The sequence below is a fragment of the Metarhizium album genome (assembly GCF_000804445.1).
Source record: "Metarhizium album ARSEF 1941 chromosome Unknown scaffold_10, whole genome shotgun sequence".
NCBI classification, from domain to species: Eukaryota; Fungi; Ascomycota; class Sordariomycetes; order Hypocreales; family Clavicipitaceae; genus Metarhizium; species Metarhizium album.
Window position 1 is genome coordinate 690,760 of NW_024467584.1, and position 27,769 is coordinate 718,528.

The 27,769-nt window shown below is 54.1% G+C and overlaps 7 protein-coding genes across 7 annotated transcripts; 3 read left to right on the forward strand and 4 right to left on the reverse strand.

Moving 5' to 3' along the window:
- Nucleotides 1–651: 651 nt before the first annotated feature.
- MAM_04640 (Beta-ketoacyl synthase) lies at nt 652–6,155 on the forward strand (the record flags this gene model as incomplete). Its single annotated transcript, XM_040823438.1, has 3 exons — nt 652–965; nt 1,021–2,125; nt 2,193–6,155. The coding sequence occupies 3 exons, from the start codon at nt 652–654 to the stop codon at nt 6,153–6,155; spliced, it is 5,382 nt and encodes a 1,793-aa protein (XP_040678691.1).
- An 852-nt stretch (nt 6,156–7,007) lies between these two features.
- Nucleotides 7,008–9,267, reverse strand: MAM_04641 (acetoacetyl-CoA synthase; the record flags this gene model as incomplete). The annotated part of the gene is made up of 2 exons (XM_040823439.1): nt 7,008–7,550; nt 7,603–9,267. The coding sequence occupies 2 exons, from the start codon at nt 9,265–9,267 to the stop codon at nt 7,008–7,010; spliced, it is 2,208 nt and encodes a 735-aa protein (XP_040678692.1).
- Nucleotides 9,268–9,850: 583 nt separating this feature from the next.
- Nucleotides 9,851–11,950, reverse strand: MAM_04642 (uncharacterized protein; the record flags this gene model as incomplete). The annotated part of the gene is made up of 1 exon (XM_040823440.1): nt 9,851–11,950. The coding sequence occupies one exon, from the start codon at nt 11,948–11,950 to the stop codon at nt 9,851–9,853; it is 2,100 nt and encodes a 699-aa protein (XP_040678693.1).
- An 861-nt stretch (nt 11,951–12,811) lies between these two features.
- On the forward strand, nt 12,812–14,138 carry MAM_04643 (FAD binding domain-containing protein; the record flags this gene model as incomplete). Its single annotated transcript, XM_040823441.1, has 2 exons — nt 12,812–13,331; nt 13,399–14,138. 2 exons carry the CDS (start codon nt 12,812–12,814, stop codon nt 14,136–14,138), a joined length of 1,260 nt encoding a protein of 419 aa, XP_040678694.1.
- A 259-nt stretch (nt 14,139–14,397) lies between these two features.
- MAM_04644 (metallo-beta-lactamase superfamily protein) lies at nt 14,398–15,378 on the reverse strand (the record flags this gene model as incomplete). Its single annotated transcript, XM_040823442.1, has 2 exons — nt 14,398–15,108; nt 15,169–15,378. The coding sequence occupies 2 exons, from the start codon at nt 15,376–15,378 to the stop codon at nt 14,398–14,400; spliced, it is 921 nt and encodes a 306-aa protein (XP_040678695.1).
- Nucleotides 15,379–15,945: 567 nt separating this feature from the next.
- Nucleotides 15,946–16,635, forward strand: MAM_04645 (uncharacterized protein; the record flags this gene model as incomplete). Its single annotated transcript, XM_040823443.1, has 1 exon — nt 15,946–16,635. The coding sequence occupies one exon, from the start codon at nt 15,946–15,948 to the stop codon at nt 16,633–16,635; it is 690 nt and encodes a 229-aa protein (XP_040678696.1).
- Nucleotides 16,636–19,342: 2,707 nt separating this feature from the next.
- On the reverse strand, nt 19,343–20,276 carry MAM_04646 (uncharacterized protein; the record flags this gene model as incomplete). The annotated part of the gene is made up of 3 exons (XM_040823444.1): nt 19,343–19,415; nt 19,475–20,007; nt 20,085–20,276. 3 exons carry the CDS (start codon nt 20,274–20,276, stop codon nt 19,343–19,345), a joined length of 798 nt encoding a protein of 265 aa, XP_040678697.1.
- Nucleotides 20,277–27,769: the final 7,493 nt, after the last annotated feature.

Sequence of the window (27,769 nt, forward strand, 5' to 3'; positions counted from 1 at the left end):
CAGCACAATGCATTCCTCTTGTCCGGAGGCGGGACTTGCATGGGAACGCTTGTTGACCTGCGGCCTTGCTGTGAAAGATTGCCGCGGAGTTTGTGCCACATGGAATGCTTGCTTGCCAGGGGCACCAGCTCGTGTGCCGCCCAACTCCAGTCTCGTCGGCTTTTGTCTGGGGATGGAAAGTCTTGTGTCGGGTTTTGCAACTCCAGCCATGCAGAAATACGACTTACACGATGTCGCCCATGCTATACCCTATCGCCGTGTAACCTGTGGTAGTTTTCCCATTGGCCAACCTCCTGAATCCGTCCGGCAGGGGAGATTTGTTTGCGGGCGAAGGGCACGTCCGCTTCTGATGCTATCCCAAAAACCGTGTCGCCATAATCGCCACGTGTGACTTCGGAGCAACGGCGGAACTCAGAACTCGATGGTATATATATTATTTGAACCAATCCTGTCCATCATCTGGACAGGCATGCGCAGCCCGTTCGTCGCCCCTTTTCCACAAACTCTACACCGGCACACCACCCTTGATAGCCTCCCCTTGCGTTGCGTTGCAGAGGAACCGGAGTGCGAGTCAACCAAAGGCAAGTTCTGCTGGACGACACATGCCGAACCATCATCACCGTCGACAGCTTTGGTCCTATCGATAGCAGCATGGCGGACGTCTCCCAAGCAAGGCTTGTTTACTTTGGGAACGAGTTCCCCAGCGATGACCTGAACGACTTGTTCCGCAAACTACTCCAGCACAGTAAAGACCGTAGATTCCGCTCGCTCTCTGCATTTCTTGACGAGGCCACTCTTGTCCTCCAGGAGGAAGTTGCAAAACTCCCCCACAACACAAGAAGCCAAGTCCCTCACTTTGACAACATCGTTACCCTTGCGGAAAATGGATACCTTCGAGAACTCGGACTTGGAGCCGCGATGGAGAGTGCTCTGCTGATTGTGCTCCAGATCGGCTTGTTCATTGGGTACCGTCCCCTTCCCCTCTCGGCGAACTCCAAGCCCGAAACTGACGCAAAGCAGGCACTACGAAGCGACGGACGCAGAGCTGGATCTGCACAAGGACCGGACTTCCCTGGCCGGCCTCAGCGTCGGTCTCTTCTCCGGCGCGGCCGTGGCCCTCTCTGCGTCTCTCGCAGAGGTGGTCAAGAACGCCGCAGAGTGCTTGCGAGTTTCCTTTCGGCTAGGCGTCTACGTTGGCGAGTTCAGCAGCAAGCTGGAAGCACCGCAGCCAGACGGGATCCTCGAGAGTTGGGCCCACGTCATCACGGGCATGTCTGAAGAATCCGCAAACGAAGAGCTGTCAAGGATCAACGGAGAGCTCGGCAATCCCGAAATCTCAAAAGTCTTCATCAGCGCCGCCGACAAGGTGTCGGTCAGTCTGAGCGGGCCGCCGTCTCGCATCAAGGCTGCTTTCCAGCATTCAAGCAGCTTCCGATACTCCAAGTCTCTGCCTCTGCCCGTCTACGATGGCCTTTGCCACGCCGAGCACCTGTACGGGAAGGATGACATCGACGCCGTCGTCGACAGCGAGAACTCTCTTGTTGCCTTGTCACGGAAGCTACAGCTTCCCCTTATTTCCTCCAAGACTGGTAAACCGTTTCTGGCCACCACGGCTGGTCAGCTGCTGCCAGAGATTGCCGCCGAGTTGATTACTGGAACCATCCATCTCGACGAGGTGACTGGGGGTATAGTCCACCATGTCGACTCCGGTTCTGGTCCTCGAGCGTTGCGAATCGACACGTTCCGCACCTCCATTGTCTTCAAGGGCATCCTGGAGACTCTCGAAAAGACGCTCCCCGGCATTCGAATCTCGAAGAGCGACATGGTCAACTGGGTTCATCAAGACTTTGGAACTCGACGGGCAAGCAGTGTCGGAAACGCCAAACTTGCCGTCGTCGGCATGGCGTGCCGTATGCCCGGCGGAGGTAATGACCCGGAACTGTTTTGGGAATTGCTCGAGCAAGGCCGTGACGTCCACACCACGGTTCCTGCGGATCGGTTTGATCTTGAGACCCATTACGATCCTTCTGGCAACACTGAGAACGCCGCGACCACACCCTTCGGCAACTTTATCGACCGCCCTGGCTTCTTCGATGCGGGGTTTTTCACCATGTCTCCAAGAGAGGTGTGTTATTCATGCGTTGCGTTGACCATGTTCCAGCCCGGCTGCGGTACTAACAAGCGGCATCAAGGCTGAACAGACAGATCCCATGCAGCGCCTTGCCCTCACAACGGCATACGAAGCCATGGAGATGGCTGGCCTAGTTCCTGGCCGTACCGCCTCGACTCGTCGCGAGCGTGTCGGAACCTTCTACGGCCAAGCGAGCGATGACTGGCGAGAGCTCAATGCTTCGCAGAACATTGGCACGTATGCCGTCCCGGGAGGTGTCCGAGGCTTCACGACGGGACGTATAAACTACTTCTTCAAGTTTGCCGGGCCATCCTTCTGCGTCGACACAGCTTGCTCCAGCTCCATGGCTGCAGTTCACCAGGCCTGCATGTCTCTCTGGGCCGGCGAGACGGACACCGCTATTGCTGGGGGCGTAAACATCATCACCGACCCGGACAACTATGCAGGTCTGGGCAACGCCCACTTCTTGTCCAAGACGGGACAGTGCAAAGTTTGGGACAAGGACGCCGACGGATACTGCAGAGCCGAGGGCATCGGATCCATCGTCATCAAACGTTTGGAGGATGCCGAGGCTGACAATGACAACATCCTCGCCGTCGTGCTGTCTGCCGCGACTAATCACTGCGCAGATGCCATCTCGATAACACACCCACATGCCGGACACCAAAAGGACAACTATCGTCGCGCTCTTCAGAGAGCTGGGGTGAATCCGCTCGACGTCAGCTTTGTTGAGATGCACGGCACCGGAACTCAGGCCGGCGACGCGATTGAGTCGGAGTCCGTTCTGGACGTCTTTGCCCCGACCAAGCCTCGCCGGCGTGCAGATCAGAAGCTCCTCCTCGGAGCAGTCAAGAGTAATATCGGCCACGGAGAAGCAGCTGCCGGCATTTCCTCACTCATCAAGGTTCTCCTGAGCTTCCAGAAGAGTGCCGTTCCTCCCCACGTTGGCATCAAAACACACATCAATCCCACGATACCAAAGGACCTTGATCGAAGAAACGCCGGTCTGGCCATGAAAATGACGGCCTGGCCTCGGCCGCAAGGAAAGAAGCGTATTGCCATGGTAAACTCGTTTGGCGCCCACGGCGGCAACACCACGCTGCTCCTCGAAGATGCCCCGGAGAGACACAGACCTCGCGCCAGCCCCGAGAGCGCAGACGGGCGTGCTCTGCACCCAATTGTCGTCTCGGCCAGAAGCAAGAAGTCGCTGCAGGCCAACGTCCAGGCTCTCCTGGCCTTTCTGGAGAAGAACCCGGGCGTCGATGTGGCTGATTTGTCCTACACCACTTGCGCGAGACGCATGCACCACAGCTTGCGCGTTGCCACCACGGTTTCGAGCATCTCTGGGCTTCGGAAATTCCTTGGTGCTGCCGTGGAAAACAAGGCCGCATCCGAAGCCAAGCCCATCCCGCCAAGTCCCCCCTCGGTCGTGCTCACATTCACCGGCCAAGGTGCTTCCTACAAGGGCATCCGGCAAGACCTGCTTGACGAGATGCCGTATTTCCGCGACCAGGTCCGGCAGCTCGACCAGCTCGTCCAGCGGCTTGGTTTCCCGTCCGTTACCCCTGCCATTGCCGGTAGCGACGACGATGAGGTCTTGTCCCCCGTCATCAGCCAGCTCAGCATTGTTGTCCTGGAGATTTCTCTCGCCCGGTTCTGGGCATACATGGGAGTGAAGCCAAGTGCCGTGATCGGCCACAGCCTTGGTGAATATGCTGCTCTCGCCGTCGCCGGCGTTCTGTCTGCCGCCGATGCCCTCTATCTCGTCGGCCGCCGCGCACAGATTACCGAGAAGCGCTGCAGCGCCCACAGCCACGCCATGCTCTCGGTCCTGGGAGCCCCTGACGAGATTGACAGGGTGTTGAAGAGCGATGCCGAGACTGAAGCTATCCGGTACGAGGTTTCGTGCCAGAACACACACACGGACACGGTGCTCGGGGCTTTGAGGGCTGACATCGACGCCATCCGCAAGGCTCTCGAGGCAAATGCATTCAAGTGCGTGTCTCTGGAGATCCCCTTTGCTTACCACACGTCTCAGATGGACGCTGTAGTCGACGAGCTGGAAGCTCTGGCCCGGACGGTTCCCTTCAAGGCCCCCAGCATTCCCGTTCTCTCCACCATGCTCGGGGCTGTTGTCTTTGACGGGAAGACAATCGCCGCCGGTTACCTGAGACGTCAGACTCGTAATTGCGTCAAGTTTGCGGCAGCAACCGAGGCGGCTCGGGACCTTGGCGTCGTCGACGAGAACACGATCTGGATCGACGTCGGTCCTCACCCTGTCTGTGTCGGCTTCGTCAAGAAGCTCATCCCACAGGCAAGGACCGGATCGTCTTGCCGACGCAACGAGGGCAGCATGGCCACCGTCGCCAAGACTTTGGTTACCCTTCATCTCGCCGGCATCACGCCTCACTGGAGCGAGTACTATAGAGCCAACGAGAAGGCCTACGCTTTGCTCAACCTTCCCAAGTACTCTTGGAATGAGACAAACTACTGGATCCCGTACTACGGCACATGGACTCTAGACAAGGCCCATCTCAAGCATGGAGCCCGGCCGGGAAACAGTCGTGTCGGCCCGGCATCTGCTTCGTCCGGGCTTCGGACCTCGACCATTCACCAGATCACGAATGAGGTCATCGGGGATGCCGGAGCACGTCTACACACACTTTCGGACATGCAGCATCCGGAATTCCGCGAAGCCGTGTACGGTCACACCATGAACAGGTGCGGAGTTGCGACGTCATCCATCTGGACAGACATGGCCTTGGCTGTCGGCGAATATCTGTACAAGAAGCTGCAGCCACAAGTCAAGGACGTACACATGAACGTCTGCAATCTCGAGGTCCTCCACGCCCAGGTCGCCAGCAAAGTCAAAGGCGCCTGGCAGCCCCTCGCCCTCGAAGCCGATCTGGACCTGGACAAGCAGTACATGTCGCTTGCCTGGTTCAACGTCAACCCGGACACGGCAGAGCGCGAGGCCGAGCACTTCGCAACCGCCGGAGTGCGGTTCGAGGACGCGGCAAGCTGGACGGCCGAGTGGAATCGTTCCACACACCTGGTTCTCGGGCGGATCGAGGCTCTCCAGCAACTCGCCAACGACAACAAGGCCAACCGCATCTCCAAGCGTATGGCGTACACCCTGTTCAAGAACGTGGTAGACTACTCGGAGCAGTACCGCGGCATCGACAGCATGATCCTCCACGAATACGAGGCCGTGGCCGACGTGACCCTCGTCAACGATCGTCACGGCACCTGGCACACACCTCCTCACTGGATCGACAGCGTCTGCCACCTCGCCGGCCTCATCATGAACGGCAGCGATGCGTCAGACACCGAAGACTACTTCTACGTCACGCCCGGCAGTGACAGTCTGCGCCTCCTCAAGCCCCTGCAGGCAGGTGGGAGATACAAGAGCTACGTCCGCATGTTCCCGCTCCCGGCCAAGGCCGGAAACATGCACGCCGGCGACGTGTACATCTTGCAGGACGACATCATCGTCGGCGTCCTGAGCCAGATCCGCTTCCGCCGTGTGCCCCGGCTCCTGATGGACCGCTTCTTCTCCCCCCCTGCTTCGAACAAGGCCGGGAGCGGCGACGCTGCCGAGAAGACGCCTCCCGCCGCCCCCCGTCCCAAGAAAGATGCGGCAATTGCACCCCCTAAAGCTGCTGGACCTGCGCGCAAGCCAGCTCCCGCGGCTCCCGAGGCAGCTGCGCGGGCCGAGGAGTCGATTCCGTCCTCGTCCAGCACCAGCGACGCCAGCCCCGAGATTCTCACGCCCCCAGACGCGGCAGATTTGGACGCAGGTGTGGTGGGCCAGTGCATTCAAATCATTGCTCGCGAGACCAACCTCGACATGAGCGAGCTGACGCCGGACGCTACCTTTGCCCAGCTCGGCGTCGACTCCCTCATGTCCCTGGTCCTCTCGGAGAAGTTTCGTAATGAACTCGGGATCGACGTCAAGAGCTCCCTGTTTCTGGAATGTCCCACCATCGGCGAGGTCAGGGAATGGATTGATCAAAACTGCTGAGGTTTGCCGGTGCGGCTTCCAACGTGTTGATGCGTGGCTGAAGCGAAACGGCGCCCGGGGCGATGTCAAGTAGAGACTGCAAGTCGCTGGTGCTCGCCAACGTGTATAGAGTGACGGATTGTGTATAGATTGTTCCAGTGGCACGACTGGCCAGGAGATGATCGACTGCTTGTGCGTGACATGTGTAATCGGCGCTTCAGCGGGCTCGGAGAGATTCCATCCCGGGGACGCGAGCACACTGACTTGCCTCGAGAGCTCTGGTTCCAAAGAGCGTATCCCACGGCTGCCGTCATTCTGTACGCATTCCGGGGCGCATTTTTGCCCTCTGAACACAAAGCATGCATGGATGTACCGCAGCATCTGCGCCTGCACGCGATGCCCTTGGCTGAACTCGCTCTTGGTGCGTGCTTTTGGCCTCCCATTGTCCCGGACCCAGACTTGAAACCTGGCGAAAATTGAGGGCGATTTTGGGGCTTGTTGGAGGCCCATCTCGAATTTGGGTTATGGGCAGTGAGTAGTAACTTATACTGGGAGTATCCCCCGACTTGAGGGCTCGGGTTAACGAATGAACAACTATTGAAGCCATGCTTCTACATGTTTTAACAAGCTCTGCTTTGGACGCAAGCCATGTATCTAAAGCCTTGCAAAGATTCGGGCTACCGGGTATCCTTCCGCAACGTGCTCAGACTGCAACTTGGCACGTCGCTCGCGTGGCCAAACCTGGGCCGGCTATAGTTTGTACACATTGGACCGCGTTATTGGGACTCAAAAGGGCCTCTTGCCTGCGTTCACGACTACGTGACGTGTTGGTCATTTGCTCTCTTAATAGTATATGGGCTTCGAATGCTGACATCAATGTTTCTCTGCCCACTCCTTGTACCAGAGTAGACAATCCTCATTCACGGTCCCGGAGCGTCGACCGAGCGCCGCCCCTGGTCCGCTCATGATCCTCTTGACCAGGACTTCGACCTTTTTCCCGTTCGCCGTGACGGGAATGTCTGGGCACTCGGCCACAATGGCCGGGACATGCCGGGGCGAAAGTTCCCCCCGAATGGCCCCCTTCACTGCTGCCTCAAGTTCTGGACCAAACGAGTCACGCCGTCGCATCTTCAAGAAGAGAATGACTGTCTCGTCCATGTCTCCTTCCCTGCGGCGTCCAATGCACAGCGAATCCTCCACAGTCTCTGGGAATTTCTTCAGGATCAAGTTGTATATCTCCGCGCTTCCGAATCGTACACCGCTGGGGTTGAGCACTCCGTCAGATCGGCCGAGCATGACGAGCCCGCCCGTTCGAGGGTTTATGCGAACGTAGTCGCCGTGAGCCCATACTCCTGGGAATCGGTCAAAATACGAAGCCTTGTATTTCGACTCTCCGTCTGGTCCCCAGAATTGGACCTTGAGCCACGTCAGCTTCGGATCAGAGTGTGTGGTATGGTGGTTGGCTTACCGGCTGGGACGGAAATGGCTTCACGCAGACGAGTTCGCCCGGCTCCCCGGAACCAGTTAGATTGTGGCCCCCTGGACCCCATGATTGAACTGCCATCCCGAGAGCAATGGCCTGGATCTCTCCTGCGTACACGGGAGAGAGCGGTGACGGCGTGCCGAAATCAGATATGATATCTGTGCCGCCGGATATTGACGCCAGATTCACACGTCCAAACGCTTCGTAAATGTATCTGAACGTGGACGGCGCGAGCGGCGACCCGGTCGAGTAAATCGCCTTCAACGTACTGAGCTTCATGCCCTGGTCTTTGGGCATGAGCCGGTTCTGCTGCAACATGGAGAAGAACCTGGCACTCGCACCAAATTGGTTGATGTGCAATTCATCAATCATCTTGGGCATGGCCAGCTCGTCTCTGACTGCATCATCTCCGTTCACGTAATAAAAGGGAGACCCGTTGTATAGGACGACTGTGGCACCGGATGCGAGGCCCGACACGCACCAATGCCACATCATCCACATGCATGTTGTGATGTACAAGAGACGGTCCCCCGGCCTGATGTCGCTCTGGATAACGTGCTCCTTCTTGTGTTGAAGAAGGGTGCCGATGGCGCCGTGGACGATGCACTTTGGCGCCCCCGTGGTGCCGGAGCTGTAGAGGACAAAGACGGCATGTTCTGCCGGCATTTGGGCAAACTCCATGCTGCGAGACACATCTCCATTAGATATGAATGCATCAAAGCTGAGAACTCTGGCGTCGAGCTCAGCGCAACCAGGCTCCTCCTGTTGGTGCCAGGTTTGCAGGATGACGGCAGCCGCCAAGGTCGGCAGGGAGCGAACGATGTCGCGCAACTTGGGCAGAACCGGGTATGCCTTTCCATTGTAAGCCACTGCGTTGTCGGCAAATAGTAAGCAAGGCTCTATCTGAAGAAGCCGATCCAACGTTGCCGTGACTCCGGTGTCCGGGCTGACAGCCGTCCAAATCGCTCCAAGAGACGTCGTAGCCAACATGGCTACTAATGCGCTGCTGTGGTTCGCAACGTAGCCAGCGACTCTGTCTCCTGGCTTTATGTTCATTGCCTTCATGGCTGCGTGGCACTGGTGCACTCGCTTTCGTAGCTCCTTCCACGTAAGGCTATCTCGTTGCGTTTCCGTGACGCTGATTACAGCAATGTCATCTTCCGAGACAGGCTGCGGGGGGAATAGTAGGTTCTCAGCAAAGTTCAGACGCGCATCTTTGAACCATGTTGGCCTTGGCCACATTCGTGACGCATCATCTACCACTTGCTTGTAGGGTCGCGAGTGTCGAATACCGCAGTAGTCCCACGCTTCGCGCCAGAAGTCGGAGGTCTGTTCTGTGCTCCAGGCATGTAGTTCCTTGTACGTGGTGAAGCGTTGCCCATATTTGGTGTTTATTCTCGTCAGGAAGTCCCACATCTGACTAGTCCTTGGTGACGGAGGGCACCAGAGAAGCTCATCTTCTTGTTCGCTGGAGACGCTTCTGACTTCATCCTCGGTGGATGCTGTAGAATATACTAGCTTCTTTTCTTTTGGGAAACTTGCCACACAAAACTGGATGTACGCTTGGAATTTCCCGATGAAACGGTTCACTTTGATGCGAATTGCATCGAATCCCGGAAGAGGTCCAGTCCTTGGTTCGTACTTCTCCATGATGCTTGGTCAGCGCCTTTCTGTCTGGTGGCAACGGTTCAATCAACCAGGGGCCCTTTTGTGAAAGGATCAGTTTGGAGTCTTTTCTGTCCCAAAACTAAACAAATTGGCTCATGTTTTGACGGACAAAATACAAAGGCTTGCAATCAGGAATGTCGTAAAACTCCGAGGACAACGACATGAGATAGGCCAGTTCCACGGCTCAGACATAGCATGTCCGGCTTTTCCATTTCGCCACAACCTTCACCTCTAAATCCGATGTTGAATCGTGACTGAAACAGTTTCCGGCTTAGCAACAACTCTCGAGTGCAAAACCCGACGTGGTACTGCCGCCCTAAGCCCGACAATATGGAGCTGACAAAATGTCTCGTATTGTGATTGTGATTCTCATCCTGATATCAGTGAAATGGCCGCATGCGTTGATTTACTAGCTTTCCGCCTCATACTCCAGTATGTAGGAGTCGACTTTTTGCAATTTTCCTATGACTCAAGGCACCCGACTAGTAAACACGTTCCGCATATACCGTCGAGCCTCAGGTGACGGCGCCTAGCACCGGCGACACGACGCCGAAGCCTTGGTCACTCAACAAAGATTTGTATCGCGATAGAATTGATCCCAGAACAACCAATCTGACGAGTTCGACTTCAAACTGCTTTCCATCATCAGATTCGTACCGTCAATGTTGCCGAAGAGCCCATCGAGCGTAGAAGCATCCTCTATCGCATCATGACTACTATCTACTTCACTGGCGGTTTCACCGGCCGCGTCTTGCTGCGTCCTGAGCTTGCGTTTAGGCTGGCTTTGGAGAGACGATATGAAGGAAGGTTCAGGTCCATGCTGCCTGGGAGGGTTCGCTTGCCAAGCCTTTAATGTGACCTCACAGATCATGGAATGCAAGACTCTCTTTCTCTCCAGCAGATCCCCATGGTTTGCGAAGACCTCCCCGACCAAATTCCACATTTTGTCCAACTCCGCTCCTTTGTAAAAGCCAGATTTCGTGATGCTGAGTAGAATACAGAGAAGTGCATCCCAGAGGAAAAAATTCTTCACTTGCCACTGGAACTTCTTCAAGGACGGGTTTCGGTAAATAGTACTATCCGTCTCAAGAATTCTTTCCGAAAGAGCGCAAAGCTCGGTTCTCTCAAGGTCCGTCACGGTCTTATCCATTACTGGTGTCATTCGGTTGCGCAAACGGACAATATTCGCAGCTGACCGTACGACCCCGAGCGTTAAAAGGTGTAGAGGGTTCAAGATATCACAGTACCGAAGGTACTTTATCTCTATTGAGCCCTCGACGTCATTGATCAACTTTTCGAAATCCTCCGAGTTTCTGAAAGATACCGCCGCGCCCTTCAACTTGACACCCGTTTTGGCGTAAAAGCTGGACAGTTCTATCCTTGCGAGGCTGAAAATCATTTCTGTGGCCCCATTCTTTTCTTCTGGTCTCTCAGACATTCCAGGGTAAATTTGGTCATCGTTGATGTTTAATGGCTGCTTGGTATCCCAGCTGTCTGGAGCTATCGAAATGCCCGTCCCCGAAACCTGGCCAGCATAGGTGTCAAGAGGGAGTAGCTGCCAAAATAGTCGACGGCGTATTTGGACCTCAAAAGGCGGAAGACCAAGATTTTCCCCGTCACGATGTAGTCCCATACGCTGCGCGAGTCGGATAGCGATTCCTGTCAGGCTCCAGAATGTGTGCGGGTCGACCTGACTGCGTGCCGCCACAAGGAACATGACATAGGCCTGTAGCACACGCAACGAAGTGGTCTTCAACCATGACGCATTGACTAGTGCTTGAAGCACAGCACCGCGGTACTTTGTGATAAGATCGTGTTTCGGCGCATGGAATGTCTGCAAACAGTCGGCATCCGGCAAGGAGAACACGGCAAGGTAGTAAATGCCGAAAATTAGGCATTCATCCCCTTTTGAGACTGAATCAGGCTTCCGAGAGATCGCATCGACCATCTGTCCAACAGTAGGAGTGTGAAGAATTTTGCACAGAGACTCGACATTTTGAACATAGACGTTCCAGAGGGTCAAGGCCTCATCGCGAGTTGGATGGATAGCTGCTAGACTTTGATGATGTCCAAACATAGCCAACGGAATAGCTTCCCCTGCTAAGAAGCCTAGACTACCGGATGCACTTTGGTCTCTTGTCGGAGTTTTGGCGTGATCCTGATCAGCCTCCGAGTCCGAATCTGATAGTTCACACAAATCTCCATCTCCAGCCGGAAGAAGAAGAACACTATCAATGTAGCGAGACCTACCATCCGCCGAAACCAGCTTGCCGACCTCGGCTGGACCTTGTTTGTTGGACAAAACTTCAGTTACTCCATGGTTGCTACGCTGAGCTGGCACATCTTCGCTGGGAGAAGATGACACCGACGCTGCCTGTAGGAGGCCATGAGCTCGCAAAATGCTCTCATATCTAGCCAGGCGTTGACTCGGATCCTCATCGTGCTTTCTTCTTCTTTTCCTTGGCGGTGGAGCAAGATATGTACACTCGAGTTTGCCCTTGTGACACCTAGAGCAAACGGGCAAGGCCCTGTTGCATTTGACCTTTTTGCGAACACACGACTGGCAGTTGAAATGCATTGCCTCAGAATCCGGAGTTGAGGCGATGCCGACTTCCATAGACGGAGACTTTCCCGGAGCAGGGGCTATGGCAAGTGGTTGTGGCATTGTCGAAGAGCGTTCCTCTTACGACAAAGGCGACAAGCTCGGGTCTTCGACCACAGTATGGACCCTGCGATTCAAGGCCGACTGTCTTTCAAAAGACATGATGCCGATGCCAGGCTAGACGCGAGATGGAATTGTCACTGGCTTACGGAGTACTTGCAAAGCAAGAGATTCGTGCGCGCCCAAGATTATTTCTGCACCACCGATCTGAGGAAGGATGAGTCAGCAGTGAGTACCTGCCACCCGGTGTGCACTGTGCTCCTTCCTTGACCAACAGAACGTTGCATGAGCCCACGCGTCGTCGACCGACTTTCCATTATTTCCCGTCTGAAAACACCAAGTCATTTCGCGCAAACTACAGAGCGGGCTGTGACGATATTGGCAGCAAAATATTGTCATTGCTGTCAGGCATATTCGCTTCTCATTATACTATTTCTATGTTTGAATGCAATTGATGGTTCTCAGCGCTGGCGCTGACGCCAGTGTTGGGGAAAATTGGACCATTGCGCAACGAATGTTACTTTCGTCGAACCACCACCACTCGGCTTTTAAGAACCAGCACTGAGCAATCCTGCAGCCTTGCGAAGAACGATGAGATTCCTTGGTAGTATGCGACGGACCAATCGGATCGACAAGCCATAAAAACCGTCGATGTGAATATGGACACCATGACAGCTAGTATTGGTGGAGGCCTGGTCAGCTATTTTGTGTGATGCCAACTGCGTGCTCAATGTGGTGGTTCATCACATGGCCTAAATATGTGAAATATCCAAGGCGCTGTCGGCATCGATCTGGAGAAACACTTAGCGTATCTGGTTCCCATTGAGGCTGTCGAGCTACGGACTGTCAATTCATCGGCGCAAAATGGCGGCAAACAAACCGGTCACTCCCATCCTGATAATAGGAGCAGGTCTATCGGGCCTTGCTACCGGACGAATTTTGACAAACCACGGCGTTCCGAATATCATCTTTGAGTCTTCACCTCCAGAGCGCAGTCAAGGCTTCGCCATTAGCTTGCACGACTGGGGTTACATGGCCCTTCTCGAAGGTCTCGGCGGAGTATCCCTCAAGAGCATGGCCAAAGCCGTCGCCCCGGATCGACACGTCGGCGGTACCGGATGGGTCGATTTGTGTATGCGTGATAACTCAACTGGCCAGGTGCTTGTCGCACCACCTGAGAAAAACAGGCCAGTGGTAATGCGAGCGAATCGCAATGCCTTGCGGGCATGGATTGCCGACTGCGGCGACGATGAGCTGGATGTGCGATACGGGCACAAGCTCAAGAACGTATGCGGCACACCCGGAAACATGACGGCTGTGTTTGAAAATGGAGCCCAGTATACCGGTTCCTTGATCATTGCTGCTGACGGAGTGCATTCTGCAGGTAAGTAATCTAGAGTGGTTTCTTCGCCCCTGGACAAGTTGGCAACGTTTCTTATACGCCGGCGCAGCTAGATGTCAGATTCTTCCTCATATTGCTCCCGAAGTCATTCCTGTTGTCGTCTACCACGGCGAATTCCATATGCCGCGCCAGGAGTTTGATCAGTACATCAATCCTTTGGCCAATGGTTCAAACATTTTAGCAGGTGTTGGTGACGGCTTCAATACCCCCATCACGATTTGCAACATGACAAAGTCCAAGGTCTATCTAGACTGGTCGTACTCGAGGCCAGCTCGTGGCCCCAAGGATGTTCTATTTGACAAGGATGCCAAGTCCCACGACATGTCCACCGATATCCCTCAGTCGCTGGTGGAAGAACTCTCGTCGCTCAAACTTGCGGAACCGTGGGCCAGGTACGTCAACCCGGAGACTATGAAGCAACATTCAGTATTTCACTGGGTTAGCCGATGCGTCTACATGTCTACCGAAGATGCCAGGAAAGGCGCCAAGCAGGGCATTGTCTTTGCTGGGGACTCGTGGCATGCGATGCCGATTTTCGGTGGCGAAGGGGGCAACCACGCCCTCTTGGATAGTGTCGAGCTTGCCTCCGCTATCGTGAATAATCCATGCCTGGAACAGGCCGTGTCTGCTTACTACGATGGGGCTTGCAAACGCGTCCAAGAGGCAGTCAAGAGATCTAGAACTCGGTTTTACGTGTTGCACAGGCCTATGGCTGAATGGCAAGATATTGCGGAGAAGCGGAGAAAGAAGACGGCACAAGCAGCCAAAGCTGCGGACGTAGCGGCTTAACGGTCCCCTTGGGGCAATATACACTGTAGATGTCGGACAAGAAAAATATAGCCTCTACAGTCTTCGTCCTCTTCGTTCATTTCAAGTACAGAGCATTCTTGTTTCCGTCGTCCACCCAAAGCCAGAGCGACGCTGACTCGTTTCACGCTCTCAGTCAGAAGTCGACCGCCTTTCAAGATGATCTCATTACAACACCAGACTTTTATCAGGGAGCGATTCAGTCAAAAGCACCAAAATGCAATGCCGTAAGAAGGGCCACTCAATGAGCCGCCGCCAGCCCAAACCACCTCCTCTTCTTGGGCTCACCAGGACAGAAACCAACTTTCCGGTCTTCGGCCAACTTCCACAGAACCTGCGACAAGAAGGGGACCAGGGCATTGTCCACAATCTCCTTCGGCACATTGCCATAGATTGACTGTACGATTTCCTGCAGCGTCATCCCCCCCTTGGCACCTTTTGCGCAATGCCAAGACAGAGCCGAGACGACCTGCTGAATGCGGAACTCGTTGTGGTGGACGTACTGGTGTATCCTCGCCGGCAAGTCGACGATGTCGGCGCCATGAGCAGGATAGCCAGATGCGCAGTTCTGCGCGGCCATGCGGTCCAGGCTTCTCATGTAGACGGCCAGATCCATCACCACGGAGAATCCGTGCCCGAGGACATTGTCCCCCGTGAAGAGGGCGTTTTCCTCCTCCAGCACAAAACACATGTGGTCGATGGCATGGCCGGGCGTGAAGACGGCGCGGATGGTGGCGCCGTCGACCGAGAACATCTGCCCGTCCGCGATGGGATGCTGGCCGCGATCGGGCTGATGCTTGTAGATTCTGTCGGCCAAGTTGGCGTCGTAGGCCACGAGGTCTGGGACACCGCCAGTGTGGTCTCCGTGCCAGTGAGTGAGGAGGATGAAGGCGAGGTCCAGCCGCGCGTCTTGAAGGACCCGGACGACGCGTTCGATCCAGCACGGCAGTCCCTCCCGACAGGTCAGTCGCCATCAGGCGCGAGTTTTGGAGTCATTCCGAGTCCGACATACCTCGCCGGTGTCAATGAGAATTCGCGACCTCCCGGTCCCTACGAGGTACGTGTTTGTCCCCTGTAGTTGCATCATGCCCGGATTTCCGCCCATGATACGCACCACCCGATCCGTCACATGTTGGACGTCACGGAGCGGCGGCAGCTGAGATTCCTGTCCCGCAAGATATTCCTGCCAAACGGACTCGTCGAATGGAATTCGTGTCGCCATGCTGGAGGCTGCTCTTGTGCTGTTCCTGTTGCGGTGCCAAAATTGCACGGGACAACCACGCCGGAGGGTGTTGGCTGCTCCCGCCGGTATCAAATCAACTCGGTCGGGCTGAAGACCCTGCGATGTTCTTGGCCGCTCGACAGAAGTCCGAGGTGCTGGTCTCTAACAAACTCGCACGATGAGCTCCCTCCACCGGTGCCGTTCAAGTCCCGTGGGAGTGCTTGGTCGGCTGTGCGGGCTCGGGGTTTGTCCCCGGGTTTTGCGGCAAAGAGTTCACGAAATCGCCATTGTAGAGCAAGGAACGGAGGCGTACAGATAGACGCCGAGCACTCCCTTTTTCCCGTTGCGCGCAAACTCCGAGACTCCAATGCAGTCCAGTTGGTCGCCGTCATAAGGCCCCGGACGTCGAACAAGCAGCAGCGCGCACGGCGGCGACGAGCCAAAACCTCATACTTTATCTCGTCGTTTCAACTACTTTCCCACCCCACCTCTCGGCGCTTCGAAGCTTCACAGCCCTTTGGTGTAGCAAACACCGTATTTCGCACTTGTGCCTCAAAGGACGAGGAAATGCCAGCCTCGTTGTCGGCCTCCTCGGCAAACGAGAAGACGGCAGAGCTGTACAAGACGAGACGGCTCCTCGTCTACGACTACTGGGTCCTCGGCATCGTCAGCACCTACGCCTGGGGATGTCCTACTTCGCAATACCCGCTGCCTCAGTTCCGCGCCAACGTCGGCAAGAACCATCTTGACATTGGCATCGGAACGGGCTACTACCTCCGCAAGGGCCGCCTCCCGGCGACAACAAGGGTCACCCTTGTGGATATCGAAAAGACGGCTCTGGAGTTTGGCCTGAAGCGATGCGGGCGGTCGGACGCGCGTGGCATCGTGGCTGATATTTTGAAGCCCCTCCCCGTGGATGACAAGTTCGACTCCGTCTCCATGTACTATCTTCTGCACTGCATCCCTGCCACGGTGGAGGACAAGTGCGGCATCTTTTCGCACATCAGGAACAACATGACTTCCGACGGCGTCATCCACGGAGCCACCGTGGTGGCAAGGGGGGTGCGGAAGGACGGCCGGTTTGCGGCTCACATGCGGCGAAAGGTTGTCGAGGCGGGTATTTTCCAGAACGCGGACGACAATCCGTACGACTTTGAGCATGCCCTGAGACGAAACTTTCACCAGGTCGAGGTCCGGGTCGTTGGGGCCGTGTTCCTGTTTCGCGCTGCGAAGCCCAAGTCTGACAATGCCGAGTGAGCATGGAGACGGGTGGGTAGTGTGTGCATAGTCTGAAGATGAAGCGTGATTTTCCCTCTCCCAATAGACGTGTAGGTAGTTTCACATTGACCTGGGCTGAATGTATTTGGAGCGAATGTATCAGATGCCGTCAGCGTGGGCACTCCGGCCTTTGGTTCTTGGAGGAGACGCTACAGCTTGGACTCATTAGAAGCTACATAATTGAGCTCAATCTCGCAACGTTCACACTCCAAAATATGCCACTCTTCCATGCCGAGCTACGACTAGCTGAGCTGCGCATCCCTGAGGAGCCGAGGAACTTTCGAGCCTTCAGGTGATCGGCGGGAAATGAAGCAAGACTTGGCCCAGCAGTTTCCGTTCTTCAGCTTTCAGCTGCAGTCAATCCACAATCCTGGTACCAAAATTGATGCAGAGGTTGTGAGAGAATCACAACGTTGCGGCTGCAGATCGCCATCTCTCTCGGGATATATACATCCTTGGGCCTGCAGGAATCCTTGGGGTTGCTGTCGGCCGCGATGTGACCACGATCCGCTCAAGCAAGCTGTCAGCTTGGCATAAAATCGGTTTCACTGCCTTCTTCTGCCAACAGGTCTCCGCATACGCATCAAAGATTGGCGTCATCTCACCTCGAAATGCATTGCTGACTTTGATCTGCAAGACCATGGTGAGAAAAGGTGGCACAACACCTTCTCACCTTCTCACTACATGTTCCATCTGGGATGACACCACCATGTTCCCCGGTGGAGCTTTGCTGCACTATTTGCCGGGAATATGGATAGATCGGAGATGACATGACCTGGACCATGCTAGTCTCATCGCCAAGATAATCTGTCAAGTTGCCAAATCTAGCACACGGGATCGAATACTTGGACCGCTCGTCCGACATTCGCCGACGGGCAAATCAAGACCTTGGCCGGCTGTCGGAGTATGGAAGTTGAGTCAAAAGCCGCGCAGCTAATTCAGACACACGGACTGCTGTTGTAGGTCTTGGGGCGTCCAAAACGCAGGGACAGAAGCGGTTCGCCTTGGTGTGCCGGCGGACACCGTTTTTTTTTTGTACTCGGCAGGTCCTCGTTTCAGAAGCATCGGCTTGAACCCTCTTGTCTATACTCTATGACATGAAGGACTGGGGCATTTTCGCGTGGTTTTTGTAACAGTAGCGGCAACGATGAACTTCGCATGTGAGCATAGCTTTTACGTGACCCCATTGTTGGTGGGAAATGTCAAAGTCAAGCATATTGTATGTTTCGCATGCCGTAATGATTCATGTCAGTTATTCGTAACGAGACTGCTCATGTCCCGAACACGTCGAGCAATCTGCAAAGTCGTGTAAGTACCTATGCAAAATCACCAGATACTTCCCCCTTTTCTCAGTTTCTGGCCACGGCATTGTCTCGCTTCCCATGTACTGACTGCCACGTCAATCCCTTTTCTGCAAGCCTCCTGCGGTGGCTGACGGTCCAGTAAGCCCTGACGTTTTTTCGAGCCCGGACGTCTTTTCGAGCCCGGTCCGGACGTGAGTTTCCGGTCGAAGCCGCGCTTCGGGCCCGTCAAAAGCCACTTTCCCGTTGGCTGAGATCAGAAGCTACCACAACAGCAATAACGTCTCCGAAATGTCCGGGATTCGTGTAAAGCAACGTCTCCGTTTTGTCGTGCAACAGACTGCAATCTACTTCCAATGAGAGCGCAGTGCCGGTTGCAGACGATCGGGTGTGCGGCTTGAAGTGACGCCAATAAGGAATGGCAGAAGCATCACAAAACTGACTTCTCATACATCAAAGTGAAATTATTTCTTGTTCATGGTGTTGTTGTCCCTCGTAGCCGACGTATAAGTCCCAAATGCGTGCTCTGCATGTGCCCAGCACAGACGGCCTGGCTTCGCTAACAAGACAGAGTAACCCGCGGATTACTGGCATGGCCCTTTTCACAACCAATCAATCTCCGCCTTTACAGCACACCCGACCCCTTGAGTCTCCCATTATTCTATATTTGGAGGGGTTCTTTATTTTTCGCTTCATTGTTAGTAATCAAGGCATTATCCTCCTCGTTCATGTTCGAGCACACGCCCATCACATCGCCAGTTAGCCAAGAAGCCTCGAAAATCTCTGAAGAAATTGTGTGGTACAGGTTGGGGGTCGCTGTGCAGTCATCCGCTGCAGACGCGTATTCCAAGGAGACCGAGTCAGGGTGCCAATCATGCTGCGGGAAGAGTTGTGCTGATATGGTATATGAGGCGTCAGAGCCGAAAGAAGAGCCGTTCTGTAACGCCTCTTCCGCACTCAATGCTGAGCCGACTGGAGTTGCTGAAGAGCCTTGGTTGATTTTTCCAGCCACGAGTTGGTCAAGTGACGTTAAAGCTGCATCTCTGACCGTACTCTCGCATGGACTGCAGCGAGAAAGATTTCCTTGTTGCGATATCGGTGACAGCTTCTCTCGAATCTGGTTGAACAAAAAAGCTAGCGACGGACGGGATGCTTCAATGCTGCTCTCTACAAAGTGCGATTCGTATTGCATGTACGATGCCTCTATCACAGGCCAGGCCCGACGCACCAACGTCGTGTCCGTACATGATGCGCATTCACTTATAGCGGTGGAAAGTGTCAGCCATGGAATTGTGATATACCAGCGGAAGCCCTCACCGCGGGGGTCCGTGTAAATGAGCTGCGTTTTTTCAAGGTTTTGGAGAGCCCTTCGAAGCAAATCTGCGTCACCTCGTGGCCGTGGCGATAGCTGAGATGGTAGGCTCCGGGAGCTTGAGGTATACTGGAAGGGCAGCAGCTCTGAAAGTCTCATCGCAGACACAAGACACTGTGTGCTATGCCAGGTGAACCAAGCGTACGGGGAGCTTTCTGGATCACAAAAATGAACAAGCGCCAGAGACTGTTGCTGAAACTGACTGACACAGTGCCTTCGTTGTTCCCGACTTGGGAAAGCGTCAGAGGAGGGAGGGGAGCGACTTGCGGTGCTGCCAACACCAGGCTCTGATCCCGCGAAATTCAGCAAGCGCCCCGCGACCTGTGCCCGGTATGTTACAAGAGCAAAGGTTGTGTCGGTAAGTTCTTCTCGGTCAGGCACTTCGTTAATGGTAGAAGACTCAAAGTCGTCATCATTTATGTGTCGAACTTTGCACACGGCAGCTTCAGCATCCATGTAACTGATCAAGGGTTTCGTGGATTGCGCAAAAGAAGCCTGTAGGTCGAGGAGGCAGATGGTCAGCCACAACCGAAGCCTCATTTGCTGATCGAAAAAAGTTTCAGCAGATTGGGCCAATCCGTCGGGTTCTCGATTTAGGCCCATTGCCATCGTGAGCCTTACGGCTAGTGCCACCAGAGTCCACACAGCTGTGCCCTTCTCTTCTGATCTTCGGCCTATCTGTAAAAGCCGGCGTTTCGTCAGCGGCCCAGTAAAATTTGAAAACGTTACGAGCTTGGCCTTCTCACAAAACTTACAAGATATAGGACAAATGCCTGAAGAACAATTCTGTCTCGCGTCGTTAATAAGCCGGCCCGCTCAATTGCATTCTCACAAATCTTGCGATGTGTCAATACCATGCTAGCTTTGCTCATGCCGAAGAGGGCCTTGCATTGAATATCTGTCGAAGAGATGGCGGCTGCATAGCACACAGCAGCTTCCAATGCCATGACAGAAATATGTTCTTCCGGGTAGCCAAGGTACCTATCTCCTTCCAACAACCATCGACTCAGAGATGGTCTGTGAAGCACCTTAATGATGGGGTCCACGTTTTGGAGATAGACACGACACAACTTTCCGATTGCTTCTTTATCGCGGGAGAAGGGCATTGAGCTGGAGATGCACGTTTCATTTAGTCCCAACAAGTTCAAGCAAAAGGCAGCCCCATTGACGGGCTCGTCCTGTCCTGACCCGTCCGTTTCGATATCTTGATCGGCATGTTCTGTCCCTCGTTCCTATATTGAGTAATGAAGGGGTATATTAGCCCTTCTGATCTTGAGCCGAATATCATGTCGCTTTATCCCAAGACATACCCCGTGGATCAAATTGGCCCAGACGTCACTGGTTCCTTGTGCACAAAATCCGTCGTCATGATCACTACCGACGGAAGGCTCCGGTTTCCATGAACTGGGACTTGGGAGACTTGCAGTGGCAAGCTGGGCATCGTCGGAGCCCTCGATCGATCGAAAAGGCTGTGTGTCACAGCAGCTGTTAGCTTATCGCATTTCTCATGAGAATCCATCAAATGTGTGGTCGAGGGTGCGAACTTGCCGTGGATGACTCCGTCCAAGCCCTGTGCCTGCCACATGCGCGCTCGTGGAAGTCTCGGCAGTCCTGGATCGCTCCTGCCTGGTTGCCAGAGGCTGAGCTGATTTTTTTAACAAGACTCTCGAGCCTCCGAATGCGATCGGAAAGTTCCTGGATCGTCACGAATGTTAGTAACTACCTAGACTTAATGCTTACTCCCGCCAACGGTCCATGGCCGGCCTGCTTTGTTCAGTCCATTTGCTTGCGTTGGAGTGTGTGAGCCTGCAATTTTGAGACAGGTTCCCCCATGGCAAGACGAGCAGGGTGTCATTCGACCCGCAATGAAGAGTTGGAGTTGGACCCCAACACGAGGCGGGAACGAGGATTGGCATGTATGATCTGATGCAATGGCGATGCACGGTGGCCTAAACTTACGAGATCTCTTAGTCCATCATTCTTCAAGTCGATGTTGGCGTAGCAACAATCTCCGCGTCGAGCCAAGCTTTCCCGTCCGTCTACTCGGAAACCAAGGACGCCACCGTCGCCGCGATCAGTGCCTCTGCAGGGAACAGTCGAACCAAACAATTCTTTCGATTCGGGCTCGCTTGTCGGTGTATGGCGACGTCGAGATGCGGTAGGCGGACGTGTTGCAGCAACTGAGGACGTATTGTTTCCCGCCCGACGAGCGTGTCGACCGCGAGGCAATCGTGGACGATAGACTGGGACGCAGACAACCCCAGATGATGTGCAATTGGTGCAAGGGTCGAGTTTGTCGCACTTGAGCTTGCGATCTCGGCACAAGGCGCAACTGAGTTGTGGAACTGTTCTATCCTTCAGTTGGCTGCGCCGTTCAGCCATTGTCCAAAGTCTTATAATCGTTCAACCCTGACAATACGGAGTGTCCTGAACGGCAACGTAATTCGTCCTACCCAGAAGGTGAGACTTTATATAATATATCCTTCCTAGCCACGTGGTTCAAGTGCCTGCCCCCCCCCCCCGTCCCCCCAGGCATTCCAACTCCTCTGTACCGCACCTGCAGCTGCACCCCCGGGCCTTTGACGTTGCGCTGATGAGCTGAAGATGATAAACCCTTGGCCAGCCATGTGTTCGCTGGCTTCAACAATGACGCAAGAACGAGAGTTGGTTCGCCTTCCATTTATTCCGGCTTTACTTTTCTGCTGCAGTGAATCCTCTCTGCCCCGCGCAAATGCCCGCTTGCAGACGTGTGGTGCAATAAATACCACCCTGTGGCCTGGCCGAACAGACGATGCCAATGCAGAATTGACCTTTAATTCGAGCGCTCGCCGCACCTCTCGGGTGTCCCCAACACGGCCTGTCATCTTTGGCCGCTTCCACAGCCGCCTCCCATGTCAGCGCTCTGATTTCCATTTTGCACTCACTTTCTAGGCTTACTTCGGACCATTAAACAGCTTCAATCCCCATATGGAGTGCATATGCCACGGGTTCCCTTTTTGTGTATAGTCGTGACATCTGACGTGGCATCACCACCGATCTGAGGACTCTTACTCGCCAGAGGAAAGCCATAATAAAGCGGGCCACAGACCGAGGGGCGGAATCGCAACCCTCTCATTACATACTCTGTCACGAAGTAAGTCCTTGACTCTGGAAGATTGTCAGACTCGGATCCGAATGATTTTCTAGCCACAAGCCCGGAAGAGACGCATCTAGAAAAGCACCCCCTTTTGTGGGGAGGAGCAGAAATGATCCGACTATGCATATATCTATACCTCTTGTCCCATTCGGCTGACTGTTCATCTCACAGATGAAGCTGTCTGCTGACAGCAGGACCTCCAGCGGCGGGTGCTTCGATATATGCAGGGAAATAGCCCCCTATGCATATGATATTGCTCAGATGTCGACGAGTATGTGTCTCCCGATATCACATATCGACCTGGCTGCATGTGACTGAATGTGCATCAAAGTAAACGGGACGAAAGCGGGAGCTTCCACAAGCCATTCAGATGCTCCGTCACATTGACGAATCGTAAGTCAAAGTTCATCATTCCAATTTCCAGGGATATACAGTAAAGGCAGCGCTTGTCAAGTCTGTTATTTTTCTCATCAGACCACAGAGACGTGGAGACGCAGAAACTTGTTCCCACAATCTGTCGTACAATGTCATCTGGCCGCAACATGATGGTACCATAGGGAGAAAGAGCGGTGAGCCGAGAGCAAGTTTTTCTATTGGCAGCACTGAAGACGTACAGGGCGAGTGCCAGTGCGTGCAGTCTTATTGGAAAGAGTCGATGTAAACACGGCCAGGGCTCAGGAGGAGCCAACCAATATATAATTCGCCCCCAACTTTGGACCTGCAAATCTATTTTGGAGGATAGTCCGTGGCATGGGTTGCTGTAGCACGTCTGCCATTGACATACTTTCTTTGGATCCAGTGTTTTGTAGTTATAGCGTACGATGTGTATGCTTCAGACCGTTCATTGACAACACTAGAGCCGCAAAACGACGTCAGCTGTCGGGCTGAGCCTCGGTCGGTGACCGTCCACCACATATTAGACGAGAACCCGTAAGGACGGACTATTCGAGCTTGCAGACTGCACTCCACACCTAGCACAATGATAGAAGTGTCAGCTCGTCGCCCAGGGCTGTGGCCGAGCCATGAGCAAGTCAAAGCTCGAACAGCATCTACCTCGTAGGACGGGAAGTAGAAAAAGAATGTACTCCACCGTTGTTTTTGCTGCTTCGTGAAACTTTTCGTCCACTTGAGACAACGTTGCAACACAACATTATCAGGCAGTGGGTATTAGCGAAAGCTACGGACACTGAACCACGAATCCATTCATCACAGTCCAAAATAATCCCTGCGCCTACGAAATCGAAGCATTTCGACCATGGCTACAACTAGTTGTATTTTGCAAAGAGGACATCACAGAGGCAACACTCTCTGACTATTCCCCTAAAACTGTTCAGAATTCCCCCAAAAGCTACGCCAGTCATGTTATCTGCATCCCGATCGACCTTGGCGATATCACCGGCTCGAGGAAAGAGCCAACACTCTCGGGCGACCAAGTCAATGACACCGTTGTCGATCGAAGCGATGAGAATTGGGAAAAATGATGAGGAATGCACGCCCGTGGGCGAAGATGCCAAGGTTGCCTAATTTCCACTCGGTGTTGCTAAAAAAAACTGTTACATCTGCTCTAGAGTGCCAGAGAGATTCGACTGATGAGCTGGCCGCGCATCCAGATTGCCATCTCCAAGTCAAAGTGGAAAGATCACAGCTCGAACCAGCCTCTTGCAGAACTCCGGATACTACTCCTGACATTCAACCTTGGGCGATGGCCGCAGAGAGGGTCGAATGAGGACCGAGCAAGGCCGCGAGGGCTCTAACAGCACCCTTTAAGCTGGTGAGTGGTGTTGATCGTTCGCCAGCCACTACGATTTAGCCCATGAGTCGTGAACAGTCGTCAAGAGAAATGATGTGCTGTTTTCCTCCTTCAAGGTGTACTTCTACAGTCAATAGTGTCAGCACATGAGTTTGAACTTTCGAGTTGACAATGTCACGATCCACGCCAGTCTGGCCGTAGCGTAATGCACACGAGGTTGAAATGGCCAAAACACGCAAATGAAGACATTGACTTGTTTTTTATTTTCTCACACAGCCGAATGGGACAAGATTTATATATCACGTAGTTCATGACAGCTCCTGTTTGGTTTCTTCGGCAGGGAAATACAACCAGCGCCGTCCCGCCTACCCTGCAGTACAAGTAAATCCTATCCGTCATTTCCTCCTCTCACTCCAATCATTTGCGGCGACGTAGGGAGAAAGGTCAACGCTTTGAAGACTCGAGGAGAACGCTCATGACCGAGGGTTTATGTTCATGGCTAGTCAGGTCTCATAGGCAATAGTGGCACACGCAGCAAAATATGATGATCGCCACGCCGGCTCCAGACAGATGCTACGCGGCGAACATGTTATGGAAACTCGAGTGCTAATTCTACAAAGGGTACACACATTAGATGTTGTTATGGCTATACACTTCGTTCCTGTTGACCGACATGTCATCAGGTTCACACCAACAAATGCAAGAAAACAGGGTAGTTGCACGTCGTCTGCTCACCGTTCCTGGTAATATCACAGCACGACGCCAAGTTACATGGTAATACTACGCTTATTACAACCATTTAGTTGCATTATACGGTGCGGAAAAGACCTGGTCTCTATTCTGCTAAGCGCAGTTAGCAATAAAGCAGAAGATGAGGGTCAGGATGCTTCATCAGTACAGCCCCCAGCTGAATAGCGTCCTGTTCGTCACAAATGACGACAAATCATGGCATAGTTCCTTGTGAGCGACGATGATGGGCATCGAGGCTCTACATGAAACGCCTCGCCTTGCCTACCCCATCGTGTGACCGTTTCGAGGGCAAAGTGTAAATGCGTAGTTGGCATAAACTAAGACAAGAAAGAGACCCGGTATATGCAAACGCAGAGAAAGCCATGGAGAACCGAGCAAGCCCGCTTCCCCGGAATTCACCATTTTTTTTTCGACATCTGGAAGCAACCTAGTGTGTCACGGTCTAAGGAAGATGGGCGGAGCATTGGACAAGTGGCTTAGGTTAGCTTGCAAACTGATGTTGTGGGGAGGAGAAGTTGCATTGGCAGGGAAGGTTGCTTGTTGTGGCCAAGTCTGGGAGGAGCAGGTTGCGTACGACAACAACAGATGGTCCCTGTAGATGTTGACGATGAAAACATGGGGATAGATATTGTGTTGTGCAGCGGGATGTCTTGGCCCTTGGGCTGGTGACTTGCTGTATCTGAAATGGTGTTGGACACGGGAGCCATGTTGCCGCATTCGGAAAGTTCAACGCAGTAGTACTATTGATGATTGACAATACGGAGTACGGGTCAGTGAAATGAGAATTCCTGAAGCCCACTTGGCATGGGTGGTGGTCCAATGTCGAAGGAAGAGGTGGGACGCGGAAATGATGGCTGTAAACTGGGGTCAGCAAGGACCAGGCTGGTCACTGGATTCCGGGGAAGAAGGAGCCGACCAACGACATCCAAGCCAAGGGCCCAGCCGTCGAGTCAGAGGTTGACATTGAAAAAGTACGGAGCAGCAAGTACGGAGTACACAAGGTATGTACAATGTTATGATTAATCAGGAGAAATAATAAATGGGCATGGAGATGGATCGTCTGCTGTGGGAGAGCTAGTCCACTTCGGGCATCAGCTCTCGACGTCCCGAAGAAAAGAAGAAAGCAGAGAGCCACATGTCCGTGCCGCCGACCGTGCACCACGGTCTACGACGACGGCCCAACCCCGCGGACCTTTTCCATCAGCAAGTGGCTGTCCGGTGTTTTTCTTTTCTTTTCACTTCACAGGCTTCCGAGCCGTGCTTTTTTTCGGCGACGACGCTCAATAGCCGACCGTGTTCCTGTCTGCGAGGGCAGCCTCGGAAGCCGGGAATATCTGCAGGTCTGGAAATAACCGTGAAGCTGCGCTAGGAAGAAGCTTCGCCAGAGGCGCAACGCCACTTTCCATCCATCGCAAACTGTCGAGGCCCGTTTCTTCACCCAATCTGCGGGGGATCTGAGTGGCGTCCATGTCCTCTTGTCAGTGGTGTCCCTGGTTTGTTCTGGCAAGCAGTATGTTGGCCGAGGGATCCATATAGTCGGTTGTCATGAATGATTTACAGGTTCAGGCGGCTTCATGAAGAACCTACGGAGTAATCACAGGCCTGGCGTTGGCGTCCCGACTGGGCCGCTGCGTGGCCTCTTTCCAGAAGCCCTGATCTTCGGGGGCTGAACATGACCAGACGGACCCTCGACGTCGCTTCGGGGATGCGTTGTGGTTTGTGACTTATCATTGAGCAGGGTGTGCGTCGAACAGCAAAAGATCCTGTGACGGCCGGAAACTTCCTCTTCGGTCGTCCGGTATCGTTGCAGCATGGAGATACCATGATCACCCAGACAGAAAGGACTACACACTGCACGGTGGAACGGCTTTGGCCAACGTCCTTGTACGCTGATGACTCGATGTTGCAGTCAAAATTCTGCAGCATTGAGTGTTTTTTATCCAGCCGCTGCGCTGTGTTGCCTGCCTCGTTGGAAATGCCCAGAAAATGCCCAGGCGGCAACCGGCAAAGGCAAGGCTGGGCTGGAACGTACTGTACTCCGTGCAAATGGCGCCAGTGGCCGTATCCACTTCCGCAGCCACAAACCATTACAGTGGGCCGTGGCCTGGGCTTGCAGGGCCGTCGGTTCGCCTTCCCGCTTGGGCTTGGGCCTGCAGCCACCCGGCACCGCCATCATCAGCGTTTCCCATTTCCATCATTTCATCACCTCCGTCGCCTGTCTTTGCCTCCCATCGTCGCCGACCCATGCTGAAGCCGACCGGGGCGGGCGAGACATGGCCCTCTGGTCAGAAGTCAGAAGGGAACCATCTGGCGACGGAGAAGAGAGACGCTAGAGCAGCTGACCTGGTGTTGCTGAAGGCGGCGCTGCAAGCCATTCGGCCCTGTTCTGCGCCGAGCACAAGAAACAACACGCGGAGCAGAAACAACCCTGCTCCACAGATAGGCAGGGCCCATTGATGGATGATAAGTTGTGCCTCTCTACGAGGGTTGGCGCGCCCAAGTCCATGGACCATCATCCATCATCCACCATCCACCATCCACCATCCTGACCTGCCGATTTGTGATCCGGACACGCCCCTGCCAGTCGTGCCTTCCTACTTAGTTTCCCACTTCACGTCCCCCCCGGGACTGGGCTATGGTCGAGATCTTGTTTAAATGTCGACTGGTCTGACTTTCCCCTCTCCGTCTAGGTATTTCTTTGGTTCTGCATATATTTTTGCTGTCTCGCCGTCTTCCCATCTCCCCCGCCACCGCTGCGAGGACCTTTCCAAGTACCGGGGGCTGTCCAAGAAGCAATCGCTACC